Source organism: Megalops cyprinoides, chromosome 13 (genome assembly GCF_013368585.1).
Source record: "Megalops cyprinoides isolate fMegCyp1 chromosome 13, fMegCyp1.pri, whole genome shotgun sequence".
NCBI lineage: Eukaryota > Metazoa > Chordata > Actinopteri > Elopiformes > Megalopidae > Megalops > Megalops cyprinoides.
In genome coordinates, this window is record NC_050595.1 from 768066 (window position 1) to 782500 (window position 14435).

The following is a 14435-nucleotide window of genomic DNA, read 5'->3' on the forward strand; positions in this document are numbered from 1 at the left end:
TGGCTCATCCAACTATGAAAAAAAGCCAAACGTTTACTGTGTTGCTTTAAAATGGCTGCAGGAAGAGATGATTTCAGAACTTCAACACATAATCCGTTTATCGTTCTGAAAACTGTCAAACGCTTTACCTTCCGTCCATATTCACTATCATGTGAATTTGGGGGTGCAATATTGCCCAAAATGCCGTGTTCTAGTGTTGCGTTTCGGTGAGGGCCGAAGGGTTACCCACACATGACTCACCCCCTTACGTGCTTACGTGTCCATGCTGTAACTGTATTTGACGTATTTCGCGAGAAAGACTGTAACACTGTAACATTCCTGTTGTGAGCAGCGGGGGGGGGGGGGGGGGGCTCCCTTCAGCTGAGCGCTCTGTGGACATTCCTTATATATCAGATAGCCCAATATAGCAATTAATATTTTATTGATTCATTCATTGATTTAAAACTGCTAACACCGGTTATTTTAGTTATATATTTTAAGATTAAAAAACTGAGGTATGAAATAAATTCTAATATGTTACATTGTTTTTGCTGTAGCAGTGACAGCATTTGAATTTTATGAATAACACAGTTACAGCGGGCAACTTTAGATTTTCTGTATGGAAGGATCATCAGATGAGTAGGTTATCATTTAATGTGGGGGGGAAAAATACATTTTAATGCAACTGTCTTTTCAGTTGCGCAATCATCTTGAGCAAGAACGAAAATATGCGGCCAGCGCGCGGTGCGATTCCGCGATAAACACGGGCCGCGGCGCGCGCTGATGACGTCAGCGGGACTTTCCGGGTAGCGCGAGGGCTGTCAGATGTAAAAGCGTTACGATCAGAAGAGAAAGAGGAAGAAATTACAGCGAAAATAATGAAGGGAGAGAACGATTCATTCCTCTCCGACTGCCATAACCAATAAACGCTCCCTAATCCAGCGCGAAGAGACTGAAGCAGCGAGCAGAAGCGAATGTCAACAACGCGGCCCCTCCTCGGCATGAAGCGGATCCCCGAGCTGGCGTGCGCGGAGCCGCCGGGGAGCAGGCACCCTGCGGCCGCTGGCCAGCCGCAGCACGACGCGCTCACCGTGGACGAGTTCACGGTGCCCGAGGACAAGCAGGAGGAGCTCAGATGCGTCAAGCCGCGGGTGGAGCAGGTGTTCCAGGTGGCCTTCACCATCATCGGCCTGCTGGACCCCACCGCAGCCCACGGCAGCAAAGCGTCCCGGCAGATCTGGCTGAAGCTGAAAGGGAAGACAGGGGACGTCTCCAAGGCGAAGGTACCGTCATCTCTGTGTCTGAGCTCATCTCTGTGCGGGGCAGTGATCCGTTTGCGCCAGTGTGGTTTCAGCTGACGCCAGGAAGACCGCATCGGCTGAATGTGCCGTTTAAAAGTTTAAATGGCCAGCTGGTGTAGCGTTAGAGGAGCATGGTGTGCGCGGAGACCCCGCGGCACAGCGCTTATGCTTGAAAAGGGAGGTTTATTTGTCAAATCCCCCATGTTACCCACACGCTACAAGAGTTAATACCTAGTAAACGCCGTAAACAAAGAGCCAACTAGCGAGCTGTTATTTCCTCCTTAGTAAAGTGACAGTAACGCCAGCTCGGTGATCTGGCTGTCCGTTGGGAATATCCCGGAGTGACTGTGTAGTGTTGCGCTCCCAGGGCGCACTGCGCCGTGCTGCGCGTCTCAGGGCAGCGATCGGTCCGGGCTGCGACTCACTGCGACACAAGCTGATGATCGCACTCACAGGCCTGTAGCAAACGCTTATTGTGATGGTGTACCACGCTGGGTGTGCAGTATCTCAGTAATGTAACAGATAATGTTGGGAAGAGAAGAGAAACGGGCCGAAACGACATGTTTGTGCCCACGTGGCCTCGGTGCTTGTTCCCCGGTCTCTGGGCTCCGGTACAGGGCTGACGGAGTCGCGCTGTCCTGGCGCGCACACCCTCCCCGCTGCGCGTAACGCGGCTGCTCGCCCCCGCCTTCAGCACCGCCGGGGTCAGGCGAGTTCACAGCGCCTGCCTGTCATTGCTCAAGTCAGCACGGAAACTGCTGTCACCGGTGCCAGTAAACTCAGAGCCCCCAGTCAGGCCGTTCTGAGCAGAAAAAACGGAAACCCCACTCTCACCCCCACCCCCAGTCACCGGTCCAGTCCCACGGCAGATTGGCTGTGTTTTGTTTCCTGCTTTTGGTATCTGTGTGAAATCATGAGCTAACTCACGCGCGGTGAGGGCGGCTGGAGATGCTGTCATTGGTGGTTTACAGTGATGTCAGAAGTCCCAGCCCGTTCTGATTCATCCCTGCTGGAGTGAAAGCACCTGATCTGTGCATCGCTGCATTTCTGAACCTTCAGCTGTTTTCAGACACGCTGCCACCTCTGGGCAGAACCCACCGGGTGTTTGTAGGTCACATCGCGGTCCATAAAACATCAGGTAGACTGTTGAGTGTTTAGTTGTAGGAGCCCTTTGCTGCCTGTTCACCTGTGGCATCTTTAGCTGCATGGGGCCGTAACGCTGTGCTGTGTGGCTGGAGTTCGGCAGGGGCCCTCTCTCCCGCGCAGCGTCGCTCCTGTCGGGGGCGGAGGGGAAAGCCCCCCCACCCTGCCTCTCTGAACACAGCCTCTCACCTGTGTGTAGGTGTGTGGGCGCGTTCGAGTGTTACAATAAAGATGAGGTGTATTCAGAGTTATTCAAAAGAGCGGTTGCATGTAAATGACTCTCAGGTGATTCACCCGCTGTCGGCCTGTACACGCTAACGCTCCCTGTTACCGACACGACAGGCAGGAAGGGATCTCACCCCCCCCCACGGGACAGCCTGACCGGCTTCCATGGCAGTATCACAGCCACCCTCATCCCTGTCCTGCTCTCTTGTTGTTGGATTCTGTATGATATTTAACACCATTGTGCACAATTGGCTGTTAATATGATGCACTCGTCTGTGGTGATACGGTACTGCAACCTGTAACAGCGTGGATCCTAACGCTCCGGCTTAAATGACGTTTTGCCTGAGGAGGGGCCTTGGGCGGGCCTGTAAAGGAGGGGCCTTTTGGCCGGGCGGAGTGCGCTGATGCTGTGTGTGAGCTGTGCGCTGTGCGCTGTGCGCTGACGCTGTGCTCTGTGTGTGCACTGTGCGCTGACGCTGTGCGCTGACGCTGTGTGTGAGCTGTGCGCTGACGCTGTGTGTGAGCTGTGCGCTGACGCTGTGTGTGAGCTGTGCGCTGACGCTGTGTGTGAGCTGTGCGCTGACGCTGTGTGTGAGCTGTGCTCTGACGCTGTGTGTGAGCTGTGCGCTGACGCTGTGTGTGAGCTGTGCGCTGACGCTGTGCGCTGACGCTGTGTGTGAGCTGTGCGCTGACGCTGTGCTGTCGTTGCAGGAGTACGTGAAGGGCCTGTGTGCCCCTGAGCTCCAGCAGGTGGAGCTCTACCCCACTGACATGCACTGCATCTTCGTGGGGGCGCGGGGGCTGTTCCTGGATCAGCTGCTGCGGGACACGAGCGCGGAGGTGGCGGTGCTGGAGCCGGGCCGGCTGCGGCTGCTGGGCGGGGCCGAGGCCGTCGTCATGGCGCAGAGCCGCGTGCAGCAGTTCGTGGCGCTGTTCCAGCAGAACCGCAGCCTGCCGGGCGACAGCGAGCCCGCCGTCAAGCGCGCCTTCAAGACCTTCGTGGAGGAGCGCGCCGACAAGTACACCATGGAGCTGCTGCTGCTGCCCAGCGCACTGAAGGAGGAGCTGCTGAACCTGGCGCGCAACGCAGCGGCCCCGCCCACCAACGCCCCGCCCACCAACGCCGCCGCCGCCCCGCCCCCCGAGCAGGACCGCTCCCAGACCAGCACCCCCGTCACCGACCTCTCCAACCGCATCCTGGACACCTCATTTGAGGACAAGGCGGCGGGCGCGTCCCCGGAGGCGCTGGTGCTGAACGGCCGCCCCTCCCACAAGCGGCGCTCGTCGGAGAGCGAGGCCCGCGACACCAAGCGGCAGTTCTCTCTGGAGAGGCGGGACAGGGACCTGGAGGAGGAGTGCTGCTGCATCAGCAGCGACGGCCGGCAGGGGCCCCCTGCTGGCGAGGACGTGGTGGTGCTGGACAGCGAGCTGTCGGATGACGCGGACGGCGTGAGCCCCGAGACCAACTTCAAGTGCCTGGTGAACTTCTTCAGGACGATGGGCTACCAGCAGGACGTGGTGGAGCGCGTGGTGCGGGGCGCGGGGCAGAGGGACGACACCTTTCTGCTGCTGGAGCGAATCGTGGAGGAGAGCCAGCGAGCGCAGCGAGCGCAGGTGCTGCGCACCCCCAGCCCCTCCTGCCAGCCCCCCGCCTCCTCCTCTCGGGCCAGAGAGTACCCCGAGGGCAAGGCCAAGGAGAACGTGCAGCCCGGCAGCAACGGCGTGGTGCAGTGCAGCGGTGTCCAGCAGAGGGCAGCCCTGAGGGGGAGCAGCAGCGCTCAGAGCGCACAAGACGTGATCACCATCGTGGACGACGGCGCCGAGGACGCGGCGGCCGACGGGAAGGGCCAGGCAGGAGGGAGGGCCAACTTCTCTGCCGTGGCCAAGATGGACTACCTGTCGCGGGGCAGCTCGCGGGCGGGGCCGGAGCGCGTGGAGACCCTCACGCCCCTGCGCAGCAGCACGCAGCGCCTCCCGCTGGCCGCCGAGCGCCCCGGCTGCTCCTACCAGACTGTGTCCCCCAGGGTGCCCTCGGTGACGCCGCCCCCGAGGGCCGCGCCCCTCACGGGCGTGTCCCGCTTCCAGCAGTCTCTGCGCACGCCCTACAGACTCACCCTGCAGAACGAGCCGGGCGAGCCGGGCCTCCGCCACATCATCATCGACGGGAGTAATGTGGCCATGATGTGAGTGCGCGCTCGCCCGACACGCCCAACACGCCTCTCACGCCCCGACACGCCCAACACGCCTCTCACGCCCCGACACGCCCAACACGCCTCTCACGCCCCGACACGCCCAACACGCCCCGACACGCCTCTCACGCCCCGACACGCCCAACACGCCTCTCACGCCCCGACACGCCCGACACGCCTCTCACGCCCCGACACGCCCAACACGCCTCTCACGCCCCGACACGCCCAACACGCCCCGACACGCCTCTCACGCCCCGACACGCCCAACACGCCTCTCACGCCCCGACACGCCCGACACGCCTCTCACGCCCCGACACGCCCAACACGCCTCTCACGCCCCGACACGCCCTGCTCGCCCGACACGCCTCTCACGCCCCGACACGCCTCTCACACACGCCTCTCACGCCCCGACACGCCCAACACGCCTCTCACGCCCCGACACGCCTCTCACGCCCCGACACGCCCTGCTCGCCCGACACGCCTCTCACGCCCCGACACGCCTCTCACGCCCCGACACGCCCCGCTCGCCCGACACGCCTCTCGCCCCGCTCCCCCGACACGCCCCGCTCGCCCAACATGCCCCGACACGCCTCTCACGCCCCGACACGCCTCTCACGCCCCGACACGCCTCTCACGCCCCGACACGCCCCGCTCGCCCGACACGCCTCTCACACCCCGACACGCCCAACACGCCTCTCACGCCCCGACACGCCTCTCACACCCCGACACGCCCAACACGCCTCTCACGCCCCGACACGCCTCTCACGCCCCGACACGCCTCTCACGCCCCGACACGCCTCTCACGACCCCGACACGCCCAACACGCCTCTCACGCCCCGACACGCCTCTCACGACCCCGACACGCCCCGCTCGCCCGACACAGCGTGGCAGTCCGGTACTGGCACACACTAAAGCTCAGGTCAGGGATGAGCAGTCAGGTTCAGCTGTTTGTCAGTTAAATGATACTCTGTCCTCTCCTCTCAGAACGAATAATGGGCTGATTCATTTCCTCTTGTGAGTGAATGCAGTTTGACAGAGTGCTGGGAGGCAAGCAGATGGATGTGTTTGGTATCATACTGGTTGGCTGTGTGTTTGTGTTTGTGTTTGTATGTGACAGCGTTTAGCTATGTATTTGTGTGAGACGGCATTTAGCTGTGTGTGAGTATGAGACGGTGTTTAGCTGTGTGTGTATGAGACGGTGTTTAGCTGTGTGTGTATGAGACGGCGTTTAGCTGTGTGTTTGTATGAGACGGTGTTTAGCTGTGTGTGTATGAGACGGTGTTTAGCTGTGTGTGTATGAGACGGTGTTTAGCTGTGTGTGTATGAGACGGTGTTTAGCTGTGTGTGTATGAGACGGCGTTTAGCTGTGTGTTTGTATGAGACGGTGTTTAGCTGTGTGTGTATGAGACGGTGTTTAGCTGTGTGTGAGTATGAGACGATGTTTAGCTGTGTGTGAGTATGAGACGATGTTTAGCTGTGTGTGTATGAGACGGTGTTTAGCTGTGTGTGTTTATGAGACAGCGTTTAGCTGTGTGTGAGTATGAGACAGCGTTTGGCTGTGTGTGTATGAGACAGTGTTTGGCTGTGTGTGTATGAGACGGTGTTTAGCTGTGTGTGAGTATGAGACGGCGTTTGGCTGTGTGTGAGTATGAGACAGCGTTTGGCTGTGTGTGAGTATGAAACAGCGTTTGGCTGTGTGTGAGTCTGAAACAGCGTTTGGCTGTGTGTGAGTATGAAACAGCGTTTAGCTGTGTGTGTATGAGACAGTGTTTGGCTGTGTGTGTATGAGACAGTGTTTGGCTGTGTGTGAGTATGAGACGGCGTTTGGCTGTGTGTGAGTATGAGACGGCGTTTGGCTGTGTGTGTATGAGACAGTGTTTGGCTGTGTGTGTATGAGACGGTGTTTAGCTGTGTGTGTGTATGAGACAGCGTTTGGCTGTGTGTTTGTGAGACAGTGTTTAGCTGTGTGTGAGTATGAGACGGCGTTTAGCTGTGTGTGTGTATGAGACAGCGTTTGGCTGTGTGTGTGTATGAGACAGCGTTTAGCTGTGTGTGAGTATGAGACGGTGTTTGGCTGTGTGTGAGTATGAGACGGCGTTTGGCTGTGTGTGAGTATGAGACAGCGTTTGGCTGTGTGTGTGTATGAGACAGCGTTTGGCTGTGTGTATGAGACGGCGTTTAGCTGTGTGTGAGTATGAGACGGTGTTTGGCTGTGTGTGAGTATGAGACGGCGTTTGGCTGTGTGTGAGTATGAGACAGCGTTTGGCTGTGTGTGTGTATGAGACAGCGTTTGGCTGTGTGTATGAGACGGCGTTTAGCTGTGTGTGAGTATGAGACGGCGTTTGGCTGTGTGTTTGTGAGACAGTGTTTAGCTGTGTGTGAGTATGAGACGCCGTTTGGCTGTGTGTGAGTATGAGACGCCGTTTGGCTGTGTGTGAGTATGAGACGGCGTTTGGCTGTGTGTGAGTATGAGACGGCGTTTAGCTGTGTGTGTGTATGAGACAGCGTTTGGCTGTGTGTGTGTATGAGACAGCGTTTAGCTGTGTGTGAGTATGAGACGGCGTTTGGCTGTGTGTATGAGGCGGTGTTTGGCTGTGTGTATGAGGCGGCGTTTGGCTGTGTGTGAGTATGAGACGGCGTTTGGCTGTGTGTATGAGGCGGTGTTTGGCTGTGTGTATGAGGCGGCGTTTGGCTGTGTGTGTGTATGAGACGGCGTTTGGCTGTGTGTGTGTATGAGACAGCGTTTGGCTGTGTGTTTGTGAGACAGTGTTTAGCTGTGTGTGAGTATGAGACGCCGTTTGGCTGTGTGTGAGTATGAGACGCCGTTTGGCTGTGTGTGAGTATGAGACGGCGTTTGGCTGTGTGTGAGTATGAGACAGCGTTTGGCTGTGTGTGAGTATGAGACGGCGTTTGGCTGTGTGTGAGTATGAGACAGCGTTTGGCTGTGTGTGTGTATGAGACAGCGTTTGGCTGTGTGTATGAGACGGCGTTTAGCTGTGTGTGAGTATGAGACGGCGTTTGGCTGTGTGTTTGTGAGACAGTGTTTAGCTGTGTGTGAGTATGAGACGCCGTTTGGCTGTGTGTGAGTATGAGACGGCGTTTGGCTGTGTGTGAGTATGAGACGGCGTTTGGCTGTGTGTGAGTATGAGACGGCGTTTGGCTGTGTGTGAGTATGAGACGGTGTTTGGCTGTGTGAGTATGAGACGGCGTTTGGCTGTGTGTGTGTATGAGACGGCGTTTGGCTGTGTGTATGAGACAGCGTTTGGCTGTGTGTGAGTATGAGACGGCGTTTGGCTGTGTGTGAGTATGAGACGGCGTTTGGCTGTGTGTGAGTATGAGACGGCGTTTGGCTGTGTGTGAGTATGAGACGGCGTTTGGCTGTGTGTGAGTATGAGACGGCGTTTGGCTGTGTGAGTATGAGACGGCGTTTGGCTGTGTGTGTGTATGAGACGGCGTTTGGCTGTGTGTATGAGGCGGCGTTTGGCTGTGTGTGAGTATGAGACGGCGTTTGGCTGTGTGTGAGTATGAGACGGCGTTTGGCTGTGTGTGAGTATGAGACAGTGTTTGGCTGTGTGTTTGTGAGACGGCGTTTGGCTGTGTGTGAGTATGAGACGGCGTTTGGCTGTGTGTGTGAGTATGAGACGGCGTTTGGCTGTGTGTGAGTATGAGACGGCGTTTGGCTGTGTGTGTGAGTATGAGACGGCGTTTGGCTGTGTGTGAGTATGAGACGGCGTTTGGCTGTGTGTGAGTATGAGACGGCGTTTGGCTGTGTGTGTGAGTATGAGACGGCGTTTGGCTGTGTGTGAGTATGAGACGGCGTTTGGCTGTGTGTTTGTGAGACGGCGTTTGGCTGTGTGTGTGTGAGACGGCGTTTGGCTGTGTGTGTGAGACGGCGTTTGGCTGTGTGAGTATGAGACGGCGTTTGGCTGTGTGTTTGTGAGACGGCGTTTGGCTGTGTGTGTGTGAGACGGCGTTTGGCTGTGTGTATAACAGGTGTAGGTATGAGTATATGGAGGCAGCAGTCAATTCTGCTGACATGCATCTTCAGAAGGAGCAGGGTCTGTGTGTGTGTGTGTGTGTGTGTGTGTGTGTGTGTGTGTGTGTGTGTGTGTGAGGTGTGTAGGTGTGTAGGTTTGTGTGACTGTGACAGGTGTATATGTCAGCACATCTACGCAGAGCAATGCCAGTCAATCATGAGTGTCTCTTTAGGGTAAAAATAAAATGCAAACGCACACAGTGCTTCCAGGAAGCCTTTGTGTGCGACCGCACATGGGCGTGCGAGTGAGTGAGTGAGCGAGTGTGGGCGGGCTGACACGGCAGGTGCGGTGAGTGGGCGGGGCTGCAGGGCTGCGTCTGCAGGAGGGGGCGTGGCCTGGGACCTTACACTCAAATCTTTCTCTGATTCATGACTTCCTCTGGTTTGATTTCACACAGTTTCTGTCTCAGTTCAGTGCTTTATTGGCAGTGTTTTTGTCCTGCCGAAAGTAGTGCTGCCAAAGCCATGTTTCTCTCTCTCTCTCTCTCTCTTTCTTTTTCATTTCTTTCTTTCATTTCATCTCTCTGTTGGGGTTTTCTTTTGTTCCAGGAAGTTGTGCTGATTATAAGTATTCTCATAGATTCTCCATGGTGTGAACGTGTGTGTGACTGTGTGACTGTGTGACTGTGTGTGACTGTGTGTGACTGTGTGAGCCTGTGTGTGAGTGTGTGTGTGTGAGCCTGTGTGTGTGTGTGTGTGAGCGTGTGAGCCTGTGTGTGTGTGAGTGTGTGTGAGCGTTTGTGAGCGTGTGTGAGCGTGTTTGAGCGTGTGTGTGCGTGTGTGTGTGCGTGTGTGATTGTGTGTGAGAGAGTGTGTGTGAGAGAGTGTGTGTGAGAGAGTGTGTGTGAGAGAGTGTGTGTGAGTGAGTGTGTGTGAGTGAGTGAGTGAGAGAGAGAGTGTGTGTGTGTGTGTGTGTGTGTGTGTGTGTGTATGGTTGGTATTTGGCTTCCCTCTGGGCTCCTGTTCTGTTCACGCATCCTCTTTATATTAAGCTGGAAGTGCAATAAAAGCCTCAGTCAGGGTCTGTACTCCCGGTCACAGCAGCCTGTGTCTGAAAGGCAAAGCCCTCCGGGATAAACCCACCAAAACGCAGAGGAAGGGGCTGCACATACTCTCAGTGTGATACAGATTTCTGCTTCTCCTCTGAGCAGGGTGGGGTTAGAGCTGGAGAGGCAGAATGGAGTCTGTGGTTCTGTTCTTCTCCTCACACACGCTGTCAGCATTCACCCTCCAGCCAAGCCGTTCCTGCTGCCCCGGTCACGAGGTGCACAGCCAGCTGATGGGGTGTTTCAGAGTGGTATTTTGCTGAAAGTTTTCGGTGTATTCTGGGCTTGTGGTGTGCAGGTCCTCGAGGTAATTTCACAGAACGTGTCACTTGCGGTGGGGTTTGTGGTGTTTCCTGTTTGAGTTCACTTTCTCCACGCAGGGGAAGTTCCGTATATGACCTCACACACAGAGAGCAGGCTGAACGCTGTCCACCTGACAGCCCCCACACTCTGTATGGATCTGTAACTGCAAGCCGTTGTGACAGACGGTTAAATGGAGTGCTGTTATAGTTTCATAATGAAATTAAGATCGTGCCATTTTCCTGGATATGTTGTCTGTAAAGACAATGTGACAGAGGGACAAACCACCGCTCCAGCGCAGGGTGACAGGTGGTACCCACACCTCTGCCTCTCCTTCCTTGGCTGTCAGTTTTATGTGTTCATCAAACTAACTAAAGGCTTTCAAAAAGTGGTGGGGACAAAATGGGCCACGACAAAAAGTGGTGGGGACATGTCCCCAGCGTCCCCAGCGTAAATGACGCCTACTGCCACTGCAGTGTGGAGACGGTGGTCCTTTGTTCTGTTGCACGTCTGTGTGAGCCTGACGGTGTGACCTCTGACCCTCCCAGGCACGGCTTGCACCGATTCTTCTCCTGCAGAGGGATCGCCATCGCCGTGGAAACCTTCTGGAAGCGGGGCCACCGCGAGATCACAGTGTTCGTCCCTCAGTGGAGGCAGAAGAGGGACCCCAACATCACAGGTGGGACAGCAGGGCTCTGAGGATGTGTGTGTGTGTGTGTTTGTGTGTAAAGGTGTGTGTATGTGTGTTTGTGTGTGTAAAGGTGTGTGTGTGTAAAGGTGTGTAAATTTGTGTGTTCTCTCTCCACAGAGCAGCACTTCCTGACTCAGCTGGAGGATCTGCGGCTCTTGTCTTTCACTCCTTCCAGAGAGGTGTGCGGCCAGAGGATCTCCTCCCACGACGACAGGTACCCTCACAGTGCACCTGCCCAGCCCCGCCCCCATCCCCTTCCTCAGCTCCTCCCTCAGCCCCGCCCGCCCCAGCCCCGCCCTCAGTTGGCACGCCCCTCTGTCGGTCTGAAAGTTCTCCCTCACTCACAGGTTCCTTCTGCACCTGGCGGAGAAGACGGACGGGGTCATCGTCACCAATGACAACATGCGGGAATTCGTGGACACATCAGAGGCCTGGAGACAGATCATCAAAGAGAGGTGAGAGGCGTCCACAGAGCCCCGCTCAGCACAGAGCCCCGCTCAGCACAGAGCCCCGCTCAGTACAGAGCCCCGCTCAGCACAGAGCCCCGCTCAGCACAGAATTCCACTCTGCACAGAGCCCCGCTCTGCACAGAGCCCCGCTCTGCACAGAGCCCCGCTCAGCACAGAATTCCACTCTGCACAGAGCCCCGCTCTGCACAGAGCCCCGCTCTGCACAGAGCCCCGCCCAGCACAGAGCCCCGCTCTGCACAGAGCCCCGCTCAGTACAGAGCCCCGCTCTGCACAGAGCCCTGCTCAGCACAGAATCCCTGCTCAGCACAGAATCCCTGCTCAGCACAGAATCCCACTCTGCACAGAGCCCCACTCGGCACAGCTCCATACTGAGTCCTGTTCCCACAGGCTGCTGCAGTTCACCTTTGTGGAGGATCACTTCCTGATTCCTGACGACCCTCTGGGCAAACATGGACCCCAGCTGGACGAATTCTTACGCAAGGACTTCAGGTGTGTGTGAGTGAGTGTGTGTGACTGTGTGTGACTGTGTGACTGTGTGTGACTATGAGTGAGTGTGTGTGACTGTGTTTCAGTGTGTGAGTGCGTGTGTGACTGACTGTGAGTGAATGAGAGTGTGTGTGTGTGTGTGTGTGTGTGTGTGTGTGTGTGTGTTCTGTTCCCCTCACTGTGTGTGTGTGTGTGTGTGTGTGTGTTCTGTTCCCCTCACTGTGTGTGTGTGTGTGTGTGTGTGTGTGTGTGTGTTCCGTTCCCCTCACTGTGTGTGTGTGTGTGTGTGTGTGTGTGTGTGTGTGTGTGTGTGTGTGTGTGTGTGTGTGTGTGTGTGTTTCGTTCCCCTCACTGTGTGTGTGTGTGTGATCAGGTGCACCCCGGTCCCCACGCCAGCGAGGTCGGAGCTGCGGGCGACACCCCCCATCTATGTGCAGGCCCTGCAGTCGGCCCCGCGACCCTCTCTGGCCCCCCAGACCAGGCCCCCGTCCCGATGGCCCCACACCGGCCCCCCCGGGTGGCACCCCCCTCGCCCCTCGCCCTCGCCCCCGCCCCAGCGCTCTCCCGCAGAGACGGAGGACCTTAAGAAGAAGCTATACGACATCTTCCCCGACCAGAAGCCCCGCATCGACCGCATTCTGAGCGACAACCCCTACATGCGGGACCTGAACGCGCTGTCGGGCCTGCTGCTGGGCTGAGCCCCGCCCCGCAGCATTCTGCTCACGCCCTGAAGGGGCTGCCGTGGCGACGATCTCCAGGCGACCCCCCCTGCATTCGCATCCAGCACGCTGACTTCCTGCTGCCCGCTGGTCCCAGAGAGGCCCTCAGACTGCTCCTCCAATGGGATCACAAATGCTGGCAGTGGGCGGCACAGATGTATATATTGATCATAAAAGTTTTCTGATAATTTATTTCTTCAGATGAGAGACGGAGGGAGGAGAGTGGCCTCTCGGAGCCCGGGGGGGTGCTGTGTGTAGCTCTGCTGGAGGTGGGCACGGCCTTTTCCGGAGCCTTCTTTTGAGTTGCTGTATTATAGGATCACTAAGCTTTGATTTGTTTTTGTACATGTGACATGAAACGGCATGAAAGCAAAATGAAACACTGGGGTGAGAGTGAGGGGGAGGGGGAGGTAGGAGGTGGGGGGGGTGAGAGAGAGGGGGAGGGAGGAGCCCCCCTCCCAGTGTGCGGGAGTCTGGCTGTCTTCTCACACACCTGGCTGCACAATCACCTCACCGGCTCCAGCCGTACACAACAGCTTTCATCTCTGCCTCAGTGCTGCACAGTGCTTCACTGGATGGCTTCGAGCTGCAGGGTGTCCTCCTCCTGGCTGCAGGTACACCTTCCCACAGGAAGCAGGCTGCCAGTGTGGAAGCTGTGAGGCTGTCGGTGTGATTCCTGAGACCACCACGTTCGCATGTCCCGTCACACCGTTAGAACAGTCAGGTGGAGATGCGTGTTTCTGTTCCGGAAACATCTGCTCACAGCAGGGGATAGCGCGGGACAGGAGGACTGGCGTGAAAGAATAACTCATCAGCAAAGGGGTTAAAAACGCCCCAGTCTCTCCGTCACTCACCCCTCCAGCAAATACTGTCTGATTACAAGCAAGCACAAAAGTTCATGTATATAGCCCACAGTAAGTTAAACTATGTGACCACTAGAGGCCGCTGTGTACCACATGAAGGTGTTAATAAAGATCCACACAGCCTCGCACTCATGTCTGTACTGCCCTCTCTTATGTTTACAAGTCCTGCCTTGTGAAGGCACGCGGCCGTCCGCTGCAGTGGTGGTGTGCTGCTCATGCTGTAATATTTCACCTCGGCCAGCATTCTGCAGCTGCCAGGGCTGTGTGTGGAGCTGCAGGAGGCTTAACAGGAGCACCATCTCTCTTTCATCTCTGAGAAGCAGAGAAAGGAATGTCATCTCTAAAAACAACACAGATCTCAGATCAGTCCTTTAATTTCTATGTTTGACCAGCAGGAAAAAGTCGAGTGGATTTTCTAAGTGTGGTGAAGTCATTAAAGGCCATGTATTTTTATTTTTGAAAAAGTGTTTCTTTCCATTTCTCAGTTAGGGCCGGGGCGTGACTGAGGCATGTGTGTGGGGTTCATCGACCGCTGAGACCGCTGAGACCTCACATGTATGAGGCGTTAATCCGTTACACAAGAAGCACGTGAAGCTTGAGGCGGTCTCTTATGTAATGTGGCATGGGGTTTGTGTTACAGCGGATGTCTGACGCTGAGTTGGGCTGCTACCCCAGAGGATGGGTGCCCCACCCCCACCCCCACCCCCCAGGTTCGGGTTTTACATTCCCTCACTCGCCCGCTCAGTCCAGGTCAGCAGGATTGCCAAGGTGTGCAGACACAGGAAGTGAGGCGGGGCTGAAGAGGAAGGGGGTGTTGGAGTGCGTCGTGGTCGCTGAAGCGGCTGTTCGCTGGGCAGGCCGGAGCTCTGGCATACGGGGCTCAGCACTGACGCTGAGGGGATGACCCGCACTTACAGAATCCCTGCAACCAATTCAGGAACACCAGACTGGCAATCCACTCATCACCTCTGCCCCCCTTCCTCTCTT

General features: G+C 56.6%; 1 protein-coding gene across 1 annotated transcript; it reads left to right on the plus strand.

Annotated features, from left to right (window-relative positions):
- The first annotated feature begins 760 nt into the window (after positions 1 to 760).
- On the plus strand, positions 761 to 12967 carry n4bp1 (nedd4 binding protein 1). Its single transcript, XM_036543805.1, has 7 exons — positions 761 to 1262; positions 3360 to 4831; positions 10768 to 10898; positions 11028 to 11124; positions 11258 to 11365; positions 11768 to 11869; positions 12240 to 12967. Exons 1-7 carry the CDS (start codon positions 954 to 956, stop codon positions 12562 to 12564), a joined length of 2544 nt encoding a protein of 847 aa, XP_036399698.1. The 5' UTR covers positions 761 to 953; the 3' UTR covers positions 12565 to 12967.
- Positions 12968 to 14435: the final 1468 nt, after the last annotated feature.